The 27,003-nt window shown below is 40.0% G+C and overlaps 1 protein-coding gene across 3 annotated transcripts; it reads left to right on the top strand.

Annotated features, from left to right (window-relative positions):
* Positions 1–371: 371 nt before the first annotated feature.
* mphosph8 (M-phase phosphoprotein 8) lies at positions 372–25,933 on the top strand. 3 transcript variants are annotated; one of them, XM_062401882.1, is made up of 14 exons: positions 377–624; positions 2,380–2,562; positions 3,086–4,120; positions 6,427–6,523; positions 7,052–7,294; positions 7,567–7,689; positions 11,219–11,307; positions 20,312–20,452; positions 20,587–20,673; positions 20,789–20,943; positions 21,184–21,335; positions 22,110–22,234; positions 23,983–24,066; positions 24,421–25,933. In XM_062401882.1, the coding sequence occupies exons 1-14, from the start codon at positions 526–528 to the stop codon at positions 24,460–24,462; spliced, it is 2,655 nt and encodes an 884-aa protein (XP_062257866.1). In that variant the 5' UTR covers positions 377–525; the 3' UTR covers positions 24,463–25,933. The 3 variants fall into 3 exon arrangements, with proteins under 3 accessions (XP_062257864.1, XP_062257865.1, XP_062257866.1); XM_062401880.1 differs by lacking the exons at positions 20,312–20,452; positions 20,587–20,673; positions 20,789–20,943; ... (2 more) ...; positions 23,983–24,066; positions 24,421–25,933 and adding exons at positions 13,707–16,056; positions 16,366–18,608 and having other exon boundaries at positions 372–624; XM_062401881.1 differs by lacking the exons at positions 20,312–20,452; positions 20,587–20,673; positions 20,789–20,943; ... (2 more) ...; positions 23,983–24,066; positions 24,421–25,933 and adding exons at positions 13,707–16,056; positions 16,366–18,608 and having other exon boundaries at positions 372–624; positions 2,380–2,541.
* Positions 25,934–27,003: the final 1,070 nt, after the last annotated feature.

A 27,003-nucleotide genomic window follows, 5' to 3' on the forward strand; every position in this document is an offset into this window, starting at 1 on the left:
TTTTGAAATTATATTTCTTCTTTAACTAGTAAGAGAACAAACAAACAAAGGGCAATAACAAAAAAGCGAGAAATTTGTATATTTTATGGTTCAAACAGCCTTTTGTGTTAATATATTTATAGATCAGGATTTATATTCAATATAATTAAAGAAAATGATAACTTACCTTTGTGGTTTTTAGAAAGATTGAAGGTTTATTTTTGACAACAAATCCTCCGATGATGAAGTGTTTGACAACATCTTAGCAGAATATTTTTGTGTTTCTTTTCCTTGTTTCACAAAAGTATTATTATAGAAACATTCTGGAAACGGACAATGACCGCGAATTGAAAAAAACAAAAACAATAACGAGGTTAGGGCCGGTTCCTGAACGCAGCGCAGTGGGAGCGGGCGGTAGCTGCTCGTCGCTCGGGATCAACCCACCTCGCTGCGGCGCTGTCCGGGTACACTGTCGCCTCGCTGCCCCCTCTGACACACACCACTGACACGGTTTTAGCGGAAAATACACTGCACCGCCTCGCAGCCATGGCGACCGAGGTGAAGGTGGAACTGGCGGACAGCGAACAGGACGAAGAGGAGGACGTGTACGAGGTGGAGCGGATCATTGACATGCGGCTGGAGGAGGTAGGAGCTACAGGCTAACGGCTAACTTAGCCTCCCGGTCAGTTGGGCAGACATGGCCGCTCTAGCGCTCCAGCACGACACAGACCGACGGTGTCCACACACTGTCCTCCATCAGAAGACACGTTCATATCTCGACCCAAACGCATTTCGATGCATGCATTCCCAAGGATGCATCAGCCCCTGTTGTTGTGTTAGCAGCTCGTCCATGTTTAGCACCGTGTTCCTGGTGTTGATGTCGGCTCATGTCTCTCCTGCTGAGGCCAAGGACGGACGCTCTGCAAGCGTTCAAATCGCCCCTAGCTGTCGTTAGTGTCCGCTAGCGCAGCGACATAAATCCTGGGGACGATGTTAGCATCATTTCTACTTTAAAAGCAGCTGAAGGGGAAACGATGTGAATTTACTAACGCGTGCTAACGTACCCGCAGTATTTGCTGCACGGATCTCCCACCTGAGCGGTTTGGTTTCCTCGATTTTCTGTGCTTGTGCAGAGAATTGTCATATTTCATAAATAAAATTAAAATGTATGTTGCTTACATGTTTTGTTGTTTATTAGTACCGAGACCTTGTGTTTGCTACAACGTCCACCTTTCCCATTTGTATTAGTTTGTAATGTCAGTTTTCATTTGGACTCCGAAACATGGTTGGCATAAATTGGGTTAGGGTTAATTGGGTTACTGTATCAACTATACAGTTTTACTGTATAGTTGTATAAATCATTCATTTTTGTAATGCCTGTCAGAATTTTTTTAACGGTCTTATTTTACACAATGAAATTAAACAGCTGGTCTCGTTCCAAGGCTATTACAGCAGCACGAGCCAAAAATCAGTAAGTAATGATAAGAGTAAGGATAATAATACTTAGGTTTTAAGGAATATAAAACTAAAATCTACAGTGAATGGATTGCACATAATGGGTGCATTCCAAACAAGGACAATGCACAAAATCATTAAAACATAAAACATTAACTAGACTCTCGGTTCATGAAGGGGGTTGTTTTTCTTCGACAGCCAAGTTACATATTTACTCACTCTCCTTACATCAAGTGAACAAATTGAATAGTATTTTTCACTCAAGTTAATTTAGAAGATGTAAAGTAGGGGAAGCTGTGCTGGAGACACATGTGTATGACAAAGACAAAAGGGTTGCTTTTTCAATGCAACATTTGAAACGCATAAAACACGACTTAGAAATGTCTAATGTTGTAGTCAGTAGAAATGCATTGATCTTACTGTTAAATTTATCCTCTCCCACAGAAACATTTATTGTTGCAAAAAAAAGTATCCCAAGCTTCAGAGCAACTGTCACTGCATATTCAAAGCAGCATCACTCAACAAATAAAAAAATAATAAAGTTACACCTGTAATGAATTATAAAGCAAAGGCCTTGAAGAGGCTCTTGAGGAACAGATATTAACCCCAGTGAGTTATTACCACTTTTTGGCCCTTGTATCACAGTATCTGCGCAGAAACTCTGAGGACAATGGAAGAGGGCTATGTATACTGCCAGCTCTCTAGCAAGATGCAGTCATCAAAACAGTGGTTGTACGTTGGTGCATTGTTGCAATTAAAAAAAAACGGACTATTATAATTCATTCAATCAGTAATGCACAGAAAATGTCCACCTTTCACGATACTAGAATTACTAATTTTATCCAGTCTGTTAGCCATGTTTGCATGTGTAACCACAATCTGGAAATGTATCCATCGTACCATCATACCTGAGCTCCATGCTGTATCATTTGTGTCTGTTTTCAGGGTGAAGTGCTCTACAGAGTCCGATGGAAGAATTACTGCTCCGACGATGACACTTGGGAGCCAGAGGCTCATTTAGAAGACTGTCGTGAAGTCCTTTTAGCGTATAAGAAGGCCATGGTAGAAGCTAAGGCCAAGAAAGAAGCAGAAGCCAAGAAGAGCGTGGTAAGTTCAAGTGACAATCAGGTGTGTATATAAAGAATACTAAGGACACTGTTTTCTGGTTTTCCCTCAGTTTTAAGAGGAAAATTATTTATTATTTCTTATTTATTTTATCTTCATTTGCCTTAAGGAACTCTGTAAAAACACTTGTGCGCAGCACCTCAGCCTAACTATGGCAGGGAAAACTCCAAAAAATAATGATATAATTGTAGAACATTTATTGCGTACACTTTTTAAATCGTACTCATTACCTGGTATTGTGATCACAGTATTATCAACAGATCAATTGTTCAAACAATGGGAGTGAGATATTGATTGATTAACTCCACAATACAGAAGCTAAAAGTTGTGCTCCAAGATGATAATCAATTCTGTATATATCTGCATTGGAGCAAAAAATATATTCTTAGCTGAATTAAATTTATCCTAGCCCCCAAAATCTATATATATTTTGCTGTTTTTAAACAAATAATACTGTTTGTCATTTAGTCAGTGTCTCTTTGCATAGCAATAAGCTTGACGATTCATATTTCCCTTTTAAAATTAGAAATTGCCTTCAAAGAGCGATGTGTTTGATGCCGACTCAGAGAGTGACAGCGATAAAGACCGCCCCATTCAGATGCCCATCAAGAAGAAGAAAAAGAAAAAGATCCGGGAAGAAGATGAATTGCCTACGAAAGACAAAAAGAAGAAGAAAGAAAAACGAAAGGATGAGGTGAGGCCTCTGCCTGCTCCAGAGACAGATGAAGAAGAAGAAGAAGAAGAAGAAGAGGCAGAGAAGGCCCCTACTCCATCTTCACCTTCCAAGGAGAAAAGGGCGGATTCAAAAAAGCGTCTTCTTGACTCTGAAGAGGATGACGATGAGCTTGTCCCCTCCAAAAAACACAAGAAGGAAAAGGGAAAAGACGGAGGAAAGCATAAGAAAGAAAAGTTAGAGGAGGGAAGGAAAAAGAAAGTGAAGAAGGATCGAAAGATTGAAACCTCTGATGAGGAGGCAGCTGCTCCTCTGGAAGATGACCTGAGTGATGGCCCTTTAGAGTCCCAACCAGACGACACTACATCAAGAGAGAATGTAACGAAGTCGACTGAAAGGTTGCGTTTGGACGACAAGTCGAAACTGAAGAAGGGAAAGTGGGAAGTAAAACTTCAGGGCTTAAAGGACCTTGTCCATGACAAAAAGGGCAAAAAGCCAGACAACGTTCTGAAAGAGACCAGCCTCCAAAAGCTGAAGGGCCTCACCTCAAAAAGCAAAGAGGACAATGCCCCACACTCCGACTCAAGTGACAGCTCCACCCTGCATAAGAAAGTAAAAACCAAAGGGCAGGAGAGCACGTCTGCGACACTCAAAGCCCCATCTTCCTCCACATCGTCGTCGTCCTCCTCTTCTGTTTCATTAGCCGCCAGCACCAAGGTCAAGGAGGACGATGTGGCTAAAGAGGAGTTATTGGGACAGAAGGACCCCACAAGCTCCACTAACCTGTTTGAGAAGTTCCTGTTAAACTGTGAGGCCAAGGATCGTGCCCCTCGCAGGCAGCCATCTCATCAGCCTCCTGTAGAGAAGACCAGTGGCAAACCATCTAAGGTACAGTATTAGTAGTATGGATGTTTTTCATGTATGTCTAATTCAGAGTTGTTAACAGTAACCGGATTCTCCTCATTTTACTTTTTAGCTGTAGTTGGAGTTGTACATGCACAAACGTGCTTTTTAATTCATTCAGTTTATATTGTTTAGAAAATACATAAAACATTGAAACCTTATTACAAAATATCAATCGTCATTTTGTTGTCTAAGACAGTGGTTCTCAACCTTTTTTCAGTGAAGTACCCCCTTCGAAGAAAAAATTCTGCCGAGTACCCCCTAACCAGCGCAAAGCATTTTTGGTTGAAAGAAAGATGTAATGTGATTTATTAAGCCTTGTAACAAGACACATTCAAATTTAAAACTCCATCAATGTCCATAACATTGCTCATTTGTAGTGGTCTCTCTTGAACTATTACGAAATAAAAAGATATAAAATAACTAAAGACTTTTATTATTATCTCAATATAAATAAAGATTTGTGCACCTCAAAATAATTATCAACTTAAAGTGACCTCTTTGGGATCATAATAAAGATATGTTCTCAAACTGAACTCATGAACTTAATTATAGCTAAACACTTCTTCCCAAAAAATAAATCATTAACTTAGTTTTAAATAAAAGATTAGCTCAAAACATATTTTTTTAATATTCATCATCTTAAAATATCTTCTTTAAGGATCGAAAAGAATACTGACAGGTAGCTTGTTTCCGCTTGCTTCTGGGAGGCTTTTCGCATCGTGTCTTGAGATGACCTGAATTCAGAAAGTTTCCTCTTAAAAAAACTTAGGTGGCTTACCAACATGACTTTCATGTTTTGTCTGGAGATACCGCTGAAGATGTGGTGGCTTAATGCCACTGCTGGCTAATCTCTCCCCACAGAAAAAACATAAAGTGTAAATAACCCAATCTATGTTATTGTTAATATTATTGAAGTGTCTTTCTGTTATTTTATTGTGACATATTTGCTCGTTTTAGGGTCATACAATTTCATTTCTGCTTTTGTATTACATGCTTTTATTTTGAAAGGGTACCAGTAGAGACGCGGACTTATTGTAGTGAATCATTAACTTCACAACGGAAAACTTTTCCATTTTAGCGCCCCTCCTAGGTGGCACAAGCTCTCACGGTGTTGTTTAGGGAAGGCTCTCTGCTCTGGTTTCGCCATCTTTGGTACTTGAACCTCCGTGTTTCAGCAGCATTGCTGCTGCACTTGAACTCGACTCCATTGTTGAAGTTTTCAAGGCAGGTGATGACAGGTGATGACAGGTGATGACAGGTGGCGTGTGCCAGGTTGGGTCAAACCATCGTTATGGGGGCGACTCTGTTTTTTTAGGATAATTAAATTGAAAAGCCTACTGAATATAAAATTTAGTTCATGAACTTACACTTATATTTTATTGAATATTTGTTAAATAACAATTTTTCAAGGATTTTTGAATGGATGCTAATTTTAAATATATTTAAAAAAAATCTCAAGTACCCCCAGGGGTACGCGTACCCCCATTTGAGAATCACTGGTCTAAGATATGGGGTTGTGTACAGTATCTGCCAACGGTGCTCAGCTGCTCTGATAAACCATGATCAGCAGCGTACTAAGAAGCTTTTACATCCTTCACAAAACCACCTTTTTTTTACTAGACCTAAAACTCATGAGTAAACAGTGTAGCTCTGTAAGGTTTACAACACCGGTCACTTCCAGTTTATAGTTAATAAACTGTAATTATTTTCCTAAGCTAGGATTTTATGATTATGTTAGACTTAAAACTACTACTAGCCTCAGATTAAAACACATGCAAGAAGTGTGGCAAAGTATCAGGAGTAACTGTACTTGTGTTACCTTACTGCTGAAAACGGATAGAGTGGCACATTTAATTAACAAATTATGGGTTGATGACATCGGGCAGATCCCAATGGTCACAGTAAACTGCATCACTAGTCTAAATGTATCAAGAACATATGCAAAGAGTCAAAATAGAGTTGTTATGACATTTTTACTGTATAATAACCGTCTCAGAAAAAAAAAAAAGTCCTACTCATTGGACGTCCTCTGAACTGCTACAGTTATGATATGAACTGTTGTCCATATATTGAATTATTTTTTTATGTCAACATTGGCCATCACAAACTGCTCTTATATTTTTTTGTTTCAAATTACTTAATAATCATTCATTGTCGAGCTGCTTGCAGTGCGTGGATTTGTTCCAGAATAACCATGACATGATTCAAATTGTGAACCTCTTGTTTCCTCGAGGGAAAAAAACAAGTTGGTCACAATGTTGTTCTTTTTTCTTCTTTGTCAACATTAGCTACTTGTAAAACTGGAGAAGTTCCCCAAGCCAAGCAAAGAGTCTCCAGCTCAGAAACCAGAGGCTGAGAAGACCGAGAGGACTAAGCAATCAGATGGTATGCACGACACTCATAGGGAAAAAAACACTTTAAAAACCATAAGTTATGGATGTTGGTTAGGTAAAACCAGGAGGAAAAAGTTAAGATGTATTTACACTTTTAGCCTGTACTGCAGTTAGCCCTAACATTCAGAGTTAGTGATGTTTAATCATAGTTATAAAAGATTATATTCAGACTCACATATTAAGTACTATTTCATTACAATTCTATACACTTCTCTATTTTTTACTCTAAGTGTAAAATCACTCACTTTTGTTTAAACGTTTAATGGATCTTCAATTTAAGCCATTATGATTGTATAATGTTAAGATGTGGTGTCATTCAAATTTTTTAGAGGCATTTGAAATTAAGCTAGTAGTATGGATACAGCCTTCAAACAGCTGACAATTACTTTTTGGTTGTCTAACTACCTAATAAACATGGCAAATAAGTTACCTGGATTATGGAATAACTATCTCTATAGCTTTGATTGTCTTTATGTGACATCCATTACAAAATATGCTGACTCGTCTACTCCCCTTTTAGGGTCCAAACCAAGCCAGAGTTATGGCTTCAACCTGGACAGCGATGAGAGGGAAGGAGAAGAAAGTACTGCAAAGCCAAGGATAGGGGAGGATCCTCGGGAGCGGAGGGATAGGCCAGAGGAGCCACAACGGCCTAGTTGGGAAAGGAGATCTTCAACAGATGATAAGAGGAAGAGGAGAGAGGACAGTGAGCCGAGACGCCTCCTGACTGAAGACCATAAGGACTCCCAGGAGCCGCCAGAAGGTGTAGAAAATATGTTGCATAGTCTGGTGCCCACGGAGCACATGCTGAACGTAAACCCTACCCAATAGGTCCAACTTTGTTTCATGAGTAATTATACTTTTACCTCCTCACTGTCAAATTTTGACCTCCATAATATGTAACTTTTACATATAACTTAAAAAATGAGGTTTGCAAAATGTTTAGAGAGAGTAAGACGGTGAAGGAAATTCATTACTCAGGGTTTCAGACTGTAGACTAAGAAAGCATCTCTCTGTGTTGTGTGTGATGTACAGACAAGAGCCAAGCCACATTAAGTCTTGGAATGGACCTCAATCTGGACTGGATGACTCTGGATGACTTCCAGAAACATCTAAATGGAGAGGATGAGATCCTGTCAGGTCCACCATTAACACCCAGTAAGTGTTTCCACATCATCTGTGACAATAAGTTGTCTGCCATCTTGTAGCTTAACTTCATAATTGGATAAATATGCTATGTTTTGGCCCTTGGTGCTAAACAATCAGAAGTATTGTATCGAAGAAAAGTGAGCATGAGTGAAGGGGGCAGCGCTATGCATCTAACAACACTCACCTTAGAAGGGCATGTTAAATATTAAGCAATATTGTCATGTCATTTGTGTATATATATAACAGAAATTATTTGGATATAAGCCCAAAGGCTCGCAGAAGCATGCACCGGCCTTGAGAAATGAGTACAGAAAATGTCCACTCATATTCAGTTTTTGGGTTAAGACACCTAATTGCTACAGGAAGTGACAGGTTCCTCTTTGCCTTAAGTCAACAAAGAGCTGCTTCCTTTAGAGCAGGGCTGGGCATTGTACGGCCCCCGGGCCACATCCGGCCCGTTGGCTGTCCGTGTCCGGCCCGCGCGAGGTTGATTGTAAATTACAAAGTAAACTTTTTTTTCTAATTTTACCTCATGCATGGACGTAAGCTGCAGTGCCTTTATTTTTAAGTGTTTTATTCCGGTAATGACACAGGACGTAAATCCAATACCTGCGCATCATTGAATCAAGTTACGAGCAGTCACAACTCACAAGACGACTCTAGACCTAAAAAATGTCTGCCCGCACAAAAAAAAGAAAGGTAGACACCGAATGAAGGGTTTTCAACAAAAATTGGACTGCTAAGTATTTATTTACTTAAGTCGGAGGTAAAGCTGTGTGTTTAGTTTGCGGACAGCAGATCGCAGTGTTGAAGGATTTCAACTTGAGACGGCATTACGAGACGAAGCACGCGGAGAAATACAAAGGCTTGACTGATGCTGAAAAGGCCGGGACATCGGAAGCTTTACTAGCTAATCTACAAAATCAGCAAGGCTGCTGTACCAAGCTTCACACATCCAGGGATGCAGCAACCAAGACCAGCTTTGTGATATCTCACAAAATAGCTAAAAACAGTAAGCCATTCTCGAAGGGGGAGTTTGTCAAAGAGTGCTTGGTGGAGTCTGCAGCACTAATATGCCCGGAAAAAAAAGAAGCATTTGAGCAAGTCCCGCTATCCAGGCAAACCGTGACGAGAAGAATCGAGGACATTGCGGGGAATCTGGAACTTCAGCTGCAACGTGAAGTGGCAAGTTTTGACTTTTTCTCCTTGGCTTTGGACGAGAGTTGCGATGTCCGTGACACAGCCCAGCTACTCGTATTCGTCCGTGGGATAAAGGACTTCAAGATTATGGAGGAGCTGGCAGCACTGCGGCCAATGAAAGGGAAAACAACAGGGACCGATCTATTCACAGAGTTAGAATCATGCATGAACACGCTGGGTCTGAAATGGGACAGACTGGCAGGTATCACAACGGACGGCTGTCCAAGTCTTACCAGGAAAAATGACGGACTTTTGAAACGTGTACAAGATAAAGTGACTGAAATCGACCCAGATCAGAAATTAGTATTTTTACATTGTATAATACATCAGCATGTGTTGTGCAAGTCAGTGCTAAAGATGAACCATGTTATTGATGTTGTCACTAAAATAGTTAACTTCATTAGAGCACGAGCTTTAAATCATAGACAGTTTGTTTCACTTTTGGAGGAGCATGAGACTGAACATGGTGACATAGGCTACCACAAAGCTGTCAGATGGCTCAGCCTGGGGAAAATGCTAAAAAGAGTATGGAAGCTGGAAGCAGTGATTCAAGAGTTCTACGAAAAAAAAGGCAAGGGCATCCCAGAGCTCTCAGATAAGGACTGGATTGAAGATTTTGCATTTGCTGTTGATGTGACTGCACTGATGAATGAACTGAACACCAAACTGCAAGGCAAGGGCCTATTTGTTCATCAAATGCACAGCCTGGTGAAGGCTTTCATGAGAAATATGCTGTTTCTTTCAAGCCAACTGGAGAGCAACAATCTCACTCACATGCAAACCCTGAAAGAAGTCACACCATCAGCTGATCACCTTTGCAGGTACTCATTCATGCTAAGAGCACTGCATGGTGAGTTTTCAAGGCGATTTGAAGATCTCAGACTGATCGAGGATGAAATGCAGATGATTTCCTCTCCCTTTACCTGTAGTGTGGATAATGCACCCAGTGATGTTCATCTGGAACTCACTGACCTGCAGTCTGATGCGATACTGGCAGAGCATTTTAAATCAGGATCACTGCTAGATTTTTACTCTTCGCTCAAGGAGGAGAACTTTCCAAACATAAGGAGACATGCTCAGAAGATGTTGGTTCTCTTTGGCTCCACCTACATATGTGAACAAACATTCTCAGTGATGACATTTGCTAAATTTTATTGAATAAATTACTTTTTGTAAGGCAAACTCGCTTTTTCATTGCTTAATCATAACATGCAGTACTCTTACCAGTCTTACCAGCTTGTCAAAACAATGCTATATACTGCTATTATAAAGAATATAATAAAATAATATAATTAGAATTATGCAGAATTGAGTTTGGCCCCCCACAATATTTTCTGTTTCATGTGGCCCCATGGAAAAAATAATTGCCCACCCCTGCTATAGAGGCACAACACAGATTAAGACGATATTCCGTCTAAAAGTAAAAACGTTTGTTAGGCAGAAATGAAATCTTGAATTTAGCTTATGATGTGTTCCATCTTCCTTTAACTAACATTTTGAACACATAAATGTGAATTGCGCACATGATTCCCAGTCATGCTGCCACAGGGCGCCGGTGGCCTGTTAATTAAATGAACAGACCACAGTCTGAGGTCCAGACCCAATATTCTGGACATTTTTTGAGTTTCATGTCTTAAAAACAGATAATGCTAACTGCTGCATTAGCACTATGTTGACATTAAAACTAAACAAGACTGTACAAACAAGACCAATTGTACATACATTGTCTGCATGTTAGAATTGATGTCTTGTTCTGAAAGATGTTTTTCTACGAACCGACATAGAAGGGAGCAGGGTTTCGTCCCCCTCCCCCCTATCTGTGGGATAATAGCATACTGTGCACATGTTCAGAGGGCATTATAAAAATATAAAATGTTAGTATTGCCTGTTTGTGGAATATATAATCAAATCACAAGCTTTTCTTTAATGTTGTGTCCAAAATCTGCCCAGACACAGACAATTAAATATGTTTTAATTTCAATATCACTAATGCAGATTCTAAGATGGCGCCGCGTAAGGCTGCTGGTGCGTGATTTGGTGCGCGATGTTTTGTCTTGTTTTGTTAGTTAATTCAGTTTTCTGCCTAAAAACCGGGAGCTCTTTCACCAGAGAGATGCTCATGAACATCAGGGACATAACTCCTGATAATTTATTAGTGCTTTTCCTATGTATGTTGTATTTATTGCGTTTTATGTTTCTATGTTCATTGTAAGGACCAATAACCAGAGCAAATTCCTTGTAGGTGTAAACCTACTTGGCAATAAAATACTTCTGATTCTGATGTGTTCTTCAATTTAAAGTACTTCATCTTTGTTTGGCTCTGCTTTGTTCTCATCAGGTGAGCTGCGGGATGCTGTGAAATGTGGAGATTACATGGCTGTGAAATTGGCACTTAATTCCAAGGAAGACTATAATCTTGACCAAGAGGTAAGCACTCTTGTAATGTTTAACGTGTTTTCGTAAATTTTATGAAATAATTCACCCAACTCCCCTTTTTATTTATTTAACTTAGATTTATCCTATATTTTATTTAGTATAACTTATTTTTAATGACCTGTAATCTAGGCCTTGTAACCCTCCATTTCCAAAAAAAATGTAGCAAATTTTGCAGTTTGCACCTTGGTTGCCCAAGTGTATGTATGGGAGTAGTTGTGTGAATGGCTTTGAACAAACTGATTTTTTTTTTTTTTTAATTTATTTCATGGTTTAGCGGTATAACATGATGCTGCGTTTACAAAGGTTTATCAAGTGTCTGACCAGGTCCTCTGCATCACTAACACAAAACTGACACTGCGTTAAAAATGCACTTAATTTTCCAGATGGAGAAGCAACAAAGCGTCTTAAAATAACAAAACTGTACTGTTTTCGTGTCATAAATCATATTTTTTCCATTTCAAGCGAAGTTGCGTGAAGAAACAAAAAAAATTGACACTGATACATATTCTTTTTTTAAATTGTTTTACTTTAAAATTTTGGGACAGTAGAAAGTTTTTTGAGAACCCTTGCAACAAAATTGCAAGGTAACATTTCAACATTTAGCTCATGGGCAACATAACAAAGCTGTAATAATACAAGCACGTGCATTAAAAAGATCTTTATCCATACATCATTTGAAAGTGAAAAGGGTTTTTTCCACAACTGTGCACCAAAGGAATCTGTTTCCTCAAGATCTACACTGACAGACTTTCCTGTGTCATATCTGCCAATAATTCATCACCTCAAGATGTTTTTCTCATCTCCAAAGAACAATCACTTTGGCAAGAAACCCAGGTAAGAGTGTAACCTTAAATTCCTTTTACTAGTATTATAGATATAAATATATATATATCAGTTCAGCAGTTTTGTTAATGTGTAGTTGTTTTACAGGGAAGTAATTGATTCCAAGAGTACAGCTATTGTTTGTTTTTTGTCATGAAGCAGAATCAACTTTCCCATAAAAAATAGATACTTAGTATGAAGGGACAATTAAGCTCATGAGACATTACTGAATTTCTCTGTTGTTCTATGCATTAAGGTATGTTTAGTATTATTCCGTCAAACATATTCCCATGGAATATACCTTATCAATACAATGTTGATGGTGCTGATTGAATACATTTAGTTCTATACCATTATTATAGTTTTGATGACTTTAAACAGCGACTGAGCCATCTTTGTGATAATTTGCGTTGTTTATATCAATGTTTATGGTGTGTGACATATTAAGTCACATGTGGGTCAAACTACAAATGACACCCTCTGCGGTTGTCTCATTAGTATACTTTGCATGCCAGCATCTGTGCCACCATCGCTCTGATGTTTAGAATAGCTTTGTAATGTATGATTGTACATTGTTAGCTTGTACACTGTCAATATTTCAAATGTATTCAATGTGTCCACATTAGAGACGTTGTCATTGTCTTGTCTTGCAGTGAACAAACCAATTGAAGAGGACATTGAAAATATGAAGTACCAGGACAAGATGAACCCCTTAAAGCAGGTACATACTGAATGTGCTTTAGAACATATATCATAATCATAGTACCTAATGTGTGCCTTGCAGCATGCACCAGCAGCTATTATACTAAGTATGTTTTTGTCTTTTATTTTACCACTTAGAATAGATTTTATAAAAACGTTGATATTATGTTGATGGTTGAACACCATTAATGGGTTTCCCATGTTTTGTATCAGTCTCCGGCCTGATCCTGGAATCTGTTAGATGTTTCAGCCACATTGAAGATGTTCTGCTAAATCACCAGTTTAATAGATTTTACTGTAAAAGTATTGCTATGCTAAGCACATTCTTGTGTATATATAACGTCCAAAGTAACATTACTTGTGTTATTGCAAACCATGAATGTAGGTCTAGTGTCAGTGCATATTCTGTTTCCTCCATGTAGCATTTCATCCAACACCCCATGACTACATTTACTTGGTTAGACATTTACAATGTAAAAACACTGCTTGATCCAATAAAGCCATTAACTGTTTTCGAATGGGTCACATGTGGTTTTTGTACTGGAGATTTGTGAGGTATCAGTTTTTTGTTTTTTTTTTGTCTGCGTTTGGCTAAAAAGTGATGTGTGGCCATCACGTTGACTTTTGTTTGAATGAGCCTGGATCTTGGTGGGGCATTTCCAAGGTGTTTATACATGAAACAGCTTTTGAGAAGGGTGCAAGGGATTTTGACAAGGCAACACCAAAAAAAAGGTGGACTTATCACCACCTTTTGTTTCCCTCCCCACTTTTATTTTCCAATGAATCTGTGTTTTAAGCTCACTTTATCAATTTATTCATGGGGTGTGATTTGGTGATGAGTCTTACATGTACTTGTTCTTTTACAGGCATGTACAATTGGTGAGAAGAGGTCATTTGAAGGAGAGAGGAGCTTGATTGAAGAGAGAAGTACGAATGATGCTCTTAGGTTGACTGCTAACCTTGACAGTTCAAGAAATGAAGAGTGTTCTCCAAGCATTAAAGAGAACATACTACAAGTTTTGGATTGTCCAAAAGATGTCGAAGAAATGTTATGCAGCCCGGCCTTTCCAAACACAGAGCAAGTGACAATGAGGGAACATGAAAACATCCTAAAAGGTGGGAACGATATCACTGAATTCAAAAAGAATGATTGTGATTCAATCATTGAGCAGAAAAGTGACGTAAAGAAAGACCGGAGGCAAGCAGAGGAAGATGAGATGTTTGATGACACGAAAGGTGGTTCATCAAATGAAATGAGTTTGGATGCGGTATGGATGCTGACACGGGATGAGGAAAAAACAGTAATAAAGGACATAGCTGACAAACAATGGTCCCCTCAGGAAGCAAATTACTCAAATGATGAGGCAGAGGATGTGGTGGCGGGTCAGTCAGATTTCACAGATCAAGCTCAATCTGAGATGGGCACAAAGGAGATTGTAAAAAGGCGATCACAGCGCTGTGGGAAAACTTCCGAGAAGAAAGAACCAACACGATCAAGTCTAAGGACTTGTAAGAAAGTGCTTGAAGCAACACCTTCAACTGTAGAGGAGAAAAAAGAGCCATCGAAGAAGCATTTCTGTTTATATTGCAAAATGGCTTTCACCCAACTCGCAAAGCATTTGGAAAAGAAGCATGCTGAGGAAACAGATGTTGCCCATGCAATACACTTCCCCAAAGGTTCCAAAGTGAGGCAGACTTTGCTTGACCAAATTCGCAATAAAGGAGATTATGAGCATAATTGCCATGTTGTCAAAAGTGGCGAAGGGCAAATTTTCTCAAAGAAACAGGTGAAAAATCCCACCATATCTGTTCGTGACTTCCTGCCCTGCCAGCACTGCTTTGCTTTTTACCGCAAAACTGATTTATGGAGACATGAGCGGTCATGTAAGGCCAGAAAAGGAGATCAGAAATCCTCTGAAAGAACAAATAGAGTCACCAGTACTGCCCATCAGCTGCTTCCAACGTCAGAGTTCCTAACTGGAGGCTGCGAGGAAATCATCCATATCATGCATCAAGATGACATCTCAAGGCATATAAGAAATGACCCACTTATTTGTAAATATGGCAATGCATTGTCTGTTAAGTATGAACATGACAAGTCTCAGTTTGCTTATATTGCACAGAAGATGAGGGAACTGGGTAGGTTTGTGCTAGCTGTAAATGAGCTTGACAACAGTGTGAGGTATTTGCATGAATTATGTCTACCATCCAAATTCGCATTGGCGGTTGAAGGGGCCAAAAGAGCTAGTGGTTTTGATCCCAGTTCCAGTAAGTTCAAAACAGTCTCCCTTGTATCAAAAATTGGCTACTCATTGAAAAGAGCTGCAGAAATAGCTTTTGGGGAAAGCCGCATGACAGAGGACAGTGACACTGAAAGTGAAGTGAAGAAGTTCATACAGCTTCTTGATACAAAATGGAGTGAGTGTTTTTCTCGCAAGGCTCTTGCATTGTCTTTAAAACAAGACGTGAAAAAAGTTGAAGTAGACAAATCAACTGTGACAGAAGATTTAATGAAACTACATAGGTTTATTGCTGGGGAGGAAGATGAAGCCAGGGAGGAGCTGAAAGAAAGTCCTTCTATGTCAACATGGAAAAAGCTCAGTGAAGCCACTCTGGCAGATGTTTGTCTGTTCAACAGAGGAAGGGTAGGGAATATTGGTAGAATGCTTTTGCAAACTTACACTTGCAAAAAGAGTACTGGAACATTTCTGCCCTCTTCTGATCAGATAAGGAAAAGCACAAAATTAGAGCTGGACCTAGGTGCCTATTTCACAAGGTTGGAACTAGAAGGTCAGTATGGAAGAAACATGCTTGTTCTGTTAACAGAAAGGATGGTTTTGTCAATTGATTTGCTCATTGAAAACCGACACCAAGCAGGTGTTTCAAAAACAAATCCATACCTGTTTGCCAGGACTGAAGGTCCGTCCTTCATCAGAGGATTGGACTGTTTTCGGAGGGCTGCGGTGGAATGTGGAGTTAGAAACCCAGAGGCACTTTTGTCCTCATCATTAAGAGAGCAAATTGCCAGCTGCTGGCAGCTAATGAGCCTGAATGAACGGGAATTGGACCAAGTTGCCAAGCTGGTGGGAAAGAGCAGTGAGGAGTGTTACATGCTCTCAAGAAATCCATTGCAGCTGGAGGAAGTGAGCAAACAACTGCTCAAGATGGATCGCACACTGCCATCCACCACAAGTCCACCTACCACTACAAAGGATGGTGAGTGATGTCTGCTTTTCTGATTTGTGTCCTTTGATACCAAAAGTTGTTTTGTATATAGTCTTGTTCTTGTTCTCAGGCTTAAAACTGAGTCAAAGTTCTCAGACGTCATTTTCTCATTCATCATGCAATAATGATCAAACTATTTTTTGTTTCATCCCTGTTCATTCTTGATTACATATTCCACAAGAAAGAATTATCAAGCTCTTTAGTTAACATAGTTCTGCAATATTAAGTAAAAAAAATATGGCATTATTAATTGAATCAGGATCTTCTCTTTCTAATACAACCATTGCTCTTTGTATTTAGGAACCTCATCAAAGCCAGCTTTAAAGAGAAGACCTTGGAGCGAAGAGGAGCAAGCTGCAGTGAAGCGATATTTAAGTGATTTTATCACAACCCTGAAGGTTCCAGGCAAAAAACAATGCAATGCTTGCATATCTGCTGAACCAGATCTTCGTGGAAGATCTTGGACAGACGTCAAAAACTATGTACACAACACACTACAGACAGTCCGCAGGAGAAATAACCAGCAAACGTCTGAAGGGAACGTTAACACTTTGAATCCAAAGAGTCGTAAAGCTGGAGTCCAAGCCACAAAGAACGATTTGGAAGATACAAATGATGTCTGTACAATGACAACAGTGCACCCAGATCACTTGACAGGAAGTTCAAACTACTGTATGACAATGGCTCCTCCAATAAACTTGAGAGAATCATCCACACCATTCCCCCAAGAGATGATTTCAACTTATGCATCCTTTAGTTCCACTACTACAAACATGGTCCATACAAGTCAATCGTTGATGTCAACCTTCACACCATTGAACGCTACTGATACACAAGTAGTTCCCACATTTACGCCACTCAGCACTACAAATGCACTTATCCCTCCTGCATACACTTCAGAGAACAACCACATTCTTCCACTATCTTCATATACACAGAATGCAGCAATTTTGCAACCCTCATCTGTGTACTCCCTACATGACACTACAGGTTCCGCAATGATTCCTTCTTTTAGTTCACTAAATGCTCCAAGTACCTCAATGGTCCCTACGTTCACATCATTAAATACCTCAAGCCCTATGATACCTGTTTATTCCCCCCTTGATGACAGTAGTCCTATTGTTTCTTCCTTCACACCTCTGAACCATTCAGGTACACCATCTTACCCCACAGACCCACTTAGGGCCCCTACAACTGCACAGGTTGTCCCAACAATTCTTGGACACACTGTTCCCGATAAAGCACCAGTGGTACAGGAAGGGGCACCCAAGTCTACCAAAGTAAGACAAACCAATACTGGTGAGAAACCTCAAAAGAGAAACAAGAGGTTGTGGAGCGAGGAGGAACAGGCAGCGGTGAGGCGTCAGTTTGGAGACTTCTGTAAACTGGTCAAAGTGCCAGGCAAAAAGGATTGCGATGCATGTTTAGCTGCTGAACCTGCCTTGAACACCAGGACATGGAGGGAAGTTAAATATTTTGTACATAACTCAATTCAGTCGATGAAAAGAAAAGGGCATGCTGTTGCCTCCAAGCAGTGTGGAGGACAAGAACCAGAGACTCATAATTTGAACGCAGATTGGGATGGTCCTGTTTATCTGTCCCTGTAAATGTTTGCAACGGACATGCTACAAAACAATTGGTGATCTGTGACACTTTGGAGTTATACAAGCACTGTGGCTTTAACCTCATATGGGGCTTAACATTTGAACAATTTGGATTGTTGTAAAAAATGTCATGTCAGTGAACCTCAAACTTTGCCAGAATGTCCTGCCATTCTTTAAACCACACCTTTGGAAAAAGATCCAGATTTCTGTGGACTGTTGCATGAATATACACTAAATGGGTGGAAGGAAATTTGTATCGTACCTTTGGCTCAGAAAAAAAGCTAATATTATAGTTTGATATGTTCCGATTGCCTATACATATGTAACACAGTCAATTATATAACAGTGTCAATTTGTCAGTTCATCACAGGTTATCAATAGAACGTGTTCTAATTTTGAGATTGGATCATTTAGTGAATGATAATCTAATTTTGCGTACACTTCCAGAGGAATTTCTACCCTTGTTTACTTTAAAACTTAACATACACTTCAATCTCTCTGCCCTCACTGAGTAGAATATGGGTGAATTACGATGATCAAATCCTACCACAAGTGTTTTGCAGCCAATCCCTACAAAATCATAGAAGTGTGTTGACTTACTTTCCTGAATGCCTGATCCAAGTGTACTATAGTCTTGCTTTAGCCAGTAGCCATATATTGTAGTTCGCCCCTGATAACCTGCAGCAGTAATGACATACTTTCCTTGTGGATGTTAGTGAATAGGAGCTCAGTGTGTATACCTCGCACTTAAATATTAGTTTTTTGAGGATCATGTTGATAAATGTTACAATTATATTTTTTTTCACGTTTATTAGTTTATAAGCTGCAAAATAAGTTTGGTTTTATTTTTGTATTGCTATACAGTAAGTGTATAGAACATTTTAGTACTAATTGATGTTTGATGTACTCTAATTTAAGATAATACACTACATTCGTCTATTTTGTTTTAGATTCTTTTAATCTTTTATTTGTTTGTTTGTGACATATCAGATTGCCTTATTTCAATTATTTGCTGGATTACTCTTTTTGTATTGATGTTGATTACATCTAGCACCGAATATCAACAATTGTTTTAAGGTTTAAAAAATGCGAACCACCATATTGGTTAAACTTGCATTTAAAGACTGTTTTTAAAGAAGTGAAGCAGCATTACAATTACAAATTTAAGAATGAAAACAACATAAAAAACGTGTTTTTTTTTCAAATCAAACATGCGATGGGACAGAGTAAGAAATTTATATTTTACTAGTTTTTTTATCTTAAACTAAAAAGGCAGTTTAATAATTCATAATAAACTGCACAATTAATTGTATGTGGAATTTAGATTATACAAACCTTGTTGAAGGTTAAACAAAATATAGCAGAGGTACAACCTGCATTTACTAAAAGTAGATGGTGCTTTATTTTAGTCTCCTTTCAGTTTCCAAAATTGGCCACTGCAGTGTTATTTTCAAGCAGAGCTGTTGACTGTTGTTCAGTTGGGCCAGTTGACTTTGTAGTTTATTTTGTAAGAACACAAAAAAGGAATATTCATCTTAGTGATCAAAATGAGCAGACACCACTGCTGCCTTTTTCAAGGACGAAGGTTTTTGTGTTATCCTCAGTAGCAGCTATAGAGTAAACAATGTCCACACTTTTCATGCTAAATGCATTAATGAAGACAATGGTCAGTGAACTGATCACCTATGGCAAACAGGTGTTTCCTATGTCATGATAGTAATATATCAGTATTGCAGATTATACATCAGTTAAGGTTGCAGTCCAGATACATTCGTGTTCAGAAAATGTTTCTGTTGAAAGTCACCAGTGCTGTTTGATGTTGCAAAGCAAGGTTTTGCTTTTCTTTTATAGCAGATATCTTTTATTATTTGTATTACTGTTGTATACAGAGTGCGTATTACTCTTCATCCTGCTGTAACTATTTTGCCTCAGTTAATCCTTCTTATCAAGTATTGTAAGGAACTTTTGCTTGGACAATAAAATGTTCCTTGGCTTAAAATTTCAAGATTTTCTTATGAAAGACAATTTGATCTCATTCCCCAGACTTTTTGGAATATGAAAGCTTAAGTTTACTAGATTTTATTTGCAAATAAAGTATTGATTTGGCTAAAGAGTCTGCCGTGTTGCTAGCAGCGCTCTGAATGTGGTTAAAATGCAAATGACTGCAGGCCAGCATTGCATGTTTAGCAGGTATGTTCAGCATTTTAGTTTAGCCATTTATTAAAATCAATACGTGGCATTCAGTGTTGATATTTAGCAGGCTGCCACAAATAAATCCACATATGGAAAATTCTTTAAAGTTCCAACCTTGTCACTGATGGACTTTGCAAAACCCTAGAAGAAAACTGCTGAACAGGGTGGTGTAGCTTTAAAGATGCTCTTTTTGTTGGCGTTGTTGTAGAAAGTCTCACCACAAAGTTAACACTGAGGCCTCTGTTTGAAAACTAGATGTCAGTTTGATCACAGAAAAGCTTCACTGTCTCCTGATGCCCAAAACTAATTAAATAACCCTGTTAGGTTTGATTTTTAATGTTAATTTTCAGGGATTCCTTCTACAATCCACAGCAGCAAAATGAGAAGCTGGTCATGTTGTCGCCTTCATCTGTGACCCTGGAGCTTTTCATTTGTGTGTTTGACCACAGGACGTCAGTGGTATGTCCCTGAGCATGCTGGCAGCAGCGGGGGGGCAGGACGACATCCTCAGGTTGCTGATAAAGAAGGGGGTGAGGGTGAACGGACGACAGAAGAACGGCACTACAGCCCTAATGCACGCTGCTGAAAAGGTAAGTTGAGAAGAGAGGGCGTTCCTCACCAGTACTGTGGTTTTTGTACAATACATTTCACCTAGAATTCCCACTGATACCTATTTTCTTTGGGGAGTTCTCACATCTTTGATTTTGTGTCTCTCCTCTGTCAGAATTTCCTGACCACTGTTGCTATCCTGCTGGAGGCCGGCTCCTACGTCAACGCGCAGACACTCGGCGGTGAGACGGCGCTGATGAAGGTAATGTATCGGACCATGTATCTGAAACTGAGCTCTCAGCCAACAGTGACAGCGTATGGATCTGGACATGAGACACAGGTTGAGTTGCTAAAGATTTCCTGTCACTTCACTTCAGGCATGTAAAAGAGGGAACGCTGACGTAGTGCGCCTCCTGCTGGAGTACGGAGCTGACTGCAACATCCTGTCCAAACACAAGAACACGGCCATGTACTTCGCCAAGCTCAGCAACAACCTGATGGTGTGCGACCTCATCAAGGATCACATCGGCATGTGAGTGCTTCCCACAGCTTTGTGTGTGTTTGTATGTGCGGGTCTGTGTGTGCACGTGAGGGAGAGCAGACAACTATAGAATGTCTACTTCCACCAAGGCCCAACAGTACTCAAATGCAATTAAATTGCAAATATAAGTCCTGTAAATATACCATATATTGTTGTGTTTTTGTTCACCTTTCATCCTGTGATTATTGTGCATGACTCTTTTTTTATCCTCTGTCCTTCTCCGCGTGTCAGATTGTCCAGTGTGGCGGAGGACACCATCCGAGCGTACTTTGAGTCTCGCCTGGTGCTGCTGGAGCCCGTCTTCCCTCTGGCCTGCCACAGGCTTTGCGAGGGGCCAGACTTCTCCTTGGAGTTTGGCTTCAAGTCGCAGCCACAACCAGAGGGTAAAACACAAACACAGAGTCAGCTCGGTGAACAGCTGTATGTGTTTCTTAAATACACAATAGCAGAGTGTCTACAGGACTTGGCAAAGGTTTAAAAAAGCATTGAATTCCCTTCTCTCAGAAACACGGCCTTACAGAGGTTTTAAGATGGTTTTACATTTCGTTTGAAAGTAATTTCCCTTGCCTGCTGTAGACAGTAATCTTTGCTGAGTATAAATGGGTTGCTTGGAAGTGAGCTATGAATCTCATCGTCTCAATGACATGTTATAGAGTTGACTTCAATTATTGGGTTATATTAATTGCTTATCTACTCTGCCATTTGTAAAGGTGAGGTTATATCACTACAAGTTATTGTTATCTTTATATAGTTCTTTCTGTCATTCTGGATAAGGGGTTTGGAAAAAATCTGTGGTGTTTTAGAAAGTCAGTGTGTATTGAAAAAGAGAGAAATACTTTTATACTTACACCTTCGGCTGTGGCTGAGGGGTAGAGTGGTCCTCCTCCAGCCTGAAGGTCGGCAGTTCGATCCCCATCCTGAGCCATCTGCATGCCGAGGTGTCATTGGGCAAGAATCTGAACCCCAAATGGCCCTGCATAGAATAACAAAGTTCTGCGAATAGATGCACTGTATGAATGTGCGTGTGAATGGGTGAATGTAGAACTGTACTGTAATGTGCTTTGAGTGGTCATCAAGACTAGAAAAGCGCTATATAAATACAAACCATTTACCTTTTCTTCTGTCACAAAACCCTTGTTCCCTCTCGCCCAATCCAGGTTCGGGAATCCTCCTCTTCATCTTCCACGGTAACTTCCTGAACGAGATCACAGCAAGGCTCTGCGGACCCTGCAGCGTTCACGCCGTGGTGCTCAACGATAAGTTCCAGCTGCCCATCTTCATGGTTGGTTTTTAAAACCCAAAGTGCTGTTCGATAACAAGAAAAACATAATTCACAAAGGAAGATCATCCCAAAGGAGAAAAATAGAAAGTTGAGAAATTAAAAATGATGATAAGGTTTGAACCTCATTAACTTTTCACGGTGGTTATTTCCACAGTGGTAGATATGTATGCAAATTCAAAAAGCACTGCCTGATACATTAGCTTGTCTCCGAAAGAGTTTGACAGTCCTGCATAGGGTCCATGTTACTTTCAACACTACTTAAGTACGGTGGCCCTGAGAGCTCAACGAATAGCAACTTAAGAAAACACATGCAAGTTGACAAAACAAAAGCAAAGTAAGAAAACATCTTCATCAATTTCACAACACAACACATTACAGAAACGCGCTGCAAATAGAGGCGACAACACAACGGAGGTGTTCCCAGAGGACAGCTGAATGGGGTGGACACCGCTGCCTCAGGAGACACAAAAACGTCCAATACATCATACAAATTCGGTTCCGCACAGGGGTCGGCAACCTGCGGCGCCTCAGCCCCTCTGCAGTGGTTCCCTGTACAGTGTTGTGCATATTCTTGCGGACGCTGAACTTAACGAATCAGTTTTCATATTATTTACGTGAACGTAACAATGAACGTGAGTGAACGTCAAGTTCATTTTTTAAATCCTCATCGTATCAGGCCCTCATGAAATACCAGGGGCGGGCGTGCGTGTGTGTGTGTGTGTGTGGGGCGAGCGCACCGGGGCTCCGACCCCGCCCACTCGCTCAGAAGAGGGGGCAAAATGTTTATTTTGATAGTAAAGGTTTCCTGCCCCTGCACACTGTGGACAATACATGGCCTCACAAACAGGGGCTTGCTTGTTAGCGCTGTTTATTCAGTTTAACAGGAGAAGACGGCATGTCTCTAGATCAAACCACCTTCAGTGCTCAGAGCTCACTGTTGGTCTGTCCGAGCAGGTGGGTGGAGACGGAGCCCCGGTGCACTGGCCACACACACACACACACACACACACACACGTATTTCATGATGGCCTGATACGATGATAATATGAAAACTGATTCGTTAAGTTCAGCGATCGTGAAACATATGCACAACACTGTGCAGAGGGGCTGAGGAGCCTCATTCGGCTCCAGAGCCGCGGGTTGCCGAACCCTGTGCGGAACCGAATTTGTATGATGCATTGGACGTTTTAGTTTCTCATGTGGCAGCGGTGTCCATCCCTTTTAGCTGTCCTCCGGAAACACTTCCGTTGTGTTGTCGCCTCTATTTGCAGCGTGTTTGTCTAATTGCAGCACGTTTGTCTATTTGCAAGCGTTTCTGTAATGTGTTTTGTTGTATTGTGAAATTGATGAAGATGTTTTCTTACTTTGCTTGTGTTTTGTCAACTTGCATGTGTTTTGTCAACTTGCATGTGTTTTCTTAATTTGCTGTACGTTGAGCTCTCAGGGCCACCTTACTTAAGCCCGTAAATGTTATCATCAGAGGTTTTACTCAACGTTTGTGCAAATGTGTGCTGTTGTTTTCTTTCTGCACGACCATTACGCATTTACCTCCACCAAGTAGATCACCATATCTAGCAATGTGGGGGGAAAAGCCTGTTCATCCAGATCCCTTCCATGTCTCACCCCTCCATTACATTTCATGGAAGTAGGCTGAATGTTTTTGTTTGGTAATGTGTAACAATTCACAGGATTTGCTGTAAAAAAATTGATTTATACATTTTTTATTTGTATCATCTTCAAACATTCAGGATAGTCACTTCATCTATTCCTTCAGTCCAGTCCCAGGGATCAACAGACTCTTCATTCGACTTGCAGAAGCACCGGCAGCCAAGGTAGCTCCCTCACACACACACCCACACATACATGTATATGCTATATATGGGGATAAAGATCCTAACCACAATAGGTACTGTGCACGTTCTACCTTCAATTGACTTCATCAGTGTAAGATGGAGACTTTCATATTGTGGATATTTTGGCTTTGTTTCTGGATAGTGGGAAGAAGTGCATACACATCTTTATTTACAGTCTATGCTCTCCAGTTTTCAGGTTTACTTCTCATAAAAATATCAAACTTACAATTTTCTGTTGCAGAAAAAAGACAACATTTTGTATAATTGTAATGAGTCAGTTGTGGTTTCTTTTAACAATGTAACTTATTTTCCTGATGTTTTTTATTTTTCCAGATCAAACTCCTCATTTGTGCATACCGAGTCCAGCTGCAGTGATGGCCACACAGTGAAACACATGCACCTTCTCACACACACACACACACACACACACACACACACACACACACACACACACAGCATGAGCAGCAGCTGAAATATTCTGCCAGACTCACTGTATTTTAGGAAAGGAGGAGTTTGTCGGACCTTCGTCAGCATGAAGTCAACTTTAAAGCCGCATTTCGTCTTGACGTCAGTGCAACTTCTGAAAGACTGAAGCTCATTGATGACATTTGTGTCCTGTCCAGACCACGGCTCTTTGTTAGTGTACATATGCAGCACAAATCCAAGAATGGGTCAAGGATCCATCGAGGAGACCGTCCATTTGTTGATGCTGCGCTGTTTTGGTGTGGAAGGAGGCAGCCGGGGCCTTCATCCTCTCTCACTGTTGTAGCTCTGGCGATTGAAACCCTCCTGGGTTGTGCCTTTTTTCCCTGAGTTCCAACTTCTGTCAGCACAGATACGATACATGTATGTTTGTAGACCTTACTTGTGTGTATGAGTGTGTAGAATGAGTTTTTGCCGTTGAAGCAAACAAAGAGGGACTTTCCCATCACGTTTTTTTTTTGTCTCACATTTTTCTTGAACCCAGCTGGTGCTTTCCTGTTCATTATGGTCTTGGCAACAAGTTACATGACAATGAACTTCAGTGCATTAATCAAAGACATTATGTAAGGATGTATGAATGACGGCTCCACAAAGGTGAAACCAAATCATCTTGATTTCCCCCTTATGACTGGCTGCAAAACTTCTCAACTAACTCTCTCCTGAAGCTATGATATGAAGTGGATGTCAGAACTGATAGCAAATGGGGAGGTACATTTAGGGAAATAACAAATTAGTCATTAACTATCAGGCACATTACTTCAGAAGAGAGGTCTGAGAATGGAGATTTGACACGGACTCTACTCACCTGAGGCGCAGACACGATACATGGGCATAATTTCGTTGAGTCTAATTCCCATATTTTTGTTTACATCACCAGAATCAAGCAATCCTCAAGAAATTTGTTGAATTTTAATGAGTGAAGATGGTTTTCTTTTTGTCTTCCCTTTAGCTGATATATTCCCTGGTCTGTACATATTGACATATATAAATATATACATTCTTTTATAAAGTGTCATGTGATGACTGCTGATGTTTTTCAGCTTTTTGCCACTTCAGTTGTGGATTAAGTTATTTAGCCTGTACAGTCAAAGCTCTGATGTTAACTTGATAAGGTCTAAAACCTCTCTGCGTAGTGCAACCGCCCTGCTAGTGAATTTGGGGGATTTACAAATTCAAATTCTTCTCAGTCACGCACGGACTCTTATTCTTGTACAAACACTTTACAAAGACTGTCAGTGCTGGACTTCCCCATCTTTTTCTTCTGGATTTGAAAAGTCTTGTTGATATTAAAGGCAGCCCTGATTTTAACTGTGAAGTTGCCCATTAGCCGGGAAAATGTTTTATAAAGCACTGGTGAAATGATTTTTTTTTTTTCTTGTCTCCTGATTTATGAGGGTTTTCCATGTTGCCTTAATACCCAGTTTCAAAAAAGATTTATTTTCTTTTAAAACTGATTCAGTGACAGCACACAACGCTGAGGCTGATTAAAAAAACGAGAATGGCTCTCTGTTCTTCTGAAGCAGCTACAGACTAGAGACCTGTTAGAATGGAGGAGCATGTTTACATTCAGCTCTTCAAACAGCTACTTTAAGAAATCCTCAGTCCTTGACTTAATAGATCTAGTTCATTGGTCACTTGCTGATCACAGGATACTGCCATCAGTCGCGTCTCCAAAGAGCCGCTCACATCTTGTTTTCCTGGTGTCATGTCTCTCCCACCTCATGAAGCGGTCATAGACGAGCGGACGCAACAGATATCATGTCCAGTGACATCGCTCATGCTGTTTTACTGTAACAATGCTTTTATTTTCACTTCTATCATCCCTGGCCTTAAAAATTTCTACTTAGCCCACTAATCACCCTGCCTCATCCATGTGAGCAGATGGGACATGGCCAATACTAAGACATTTGAGTACACATTCTATAGATTTTTCTTAGATCTGATCTCACTGATGTATGTTTAAGTGAAAATTCTTCATTTGATTCTATAAAACGTGGCAAAACACATGACTGACAGCTGAGACTAAGTCGCGGTTGGTCGAGGTTGTTTTTCGGCGGGACCTTGATTTTATAGGGGGGGCCAGATGAATGTGAGAGGTCATGAGATGATTAATGTGAGAGAAATAAATCAAAAACTACACAAAGGTGTATTAATAATGTGTTTCTTTCCCTAATGTATTCTTTTTTGTGGATTATTACTTATTTGCTGTCCTCTCTGGACCTGAGTCCCCAACAGGACCTCTCCAAGTAGCAGTTTTAGAAAACATGAAACCTGCCTCTCATGTGGTTTTAAATGAAAGCATGTGAGAAGTTTGGAGGAGCAGTATATGTCTTGGGTGAAACAACTCACATATCTGAAACATGACAAGAAGCTTTGACCTAAAAATCAGATCAGGTCTGAAGAGTTGGATAATCTATCAAATGAATTATATTT

Source organism: Platichthys flesus, chromosome 13, assembly GCF_949316205.1.
Source record: "Platichthys flesus chromosome 13, fPlaFle2.1, whole genome shotgun sequence".
Classification (NCBI taxonomy): domain Eukaryota; kingdom Metazoa; phylum Chordata; class Actinopteri; order Pleuronectiformes; family Pleuronectidae; genus Platichthys; species Platichthys flesus.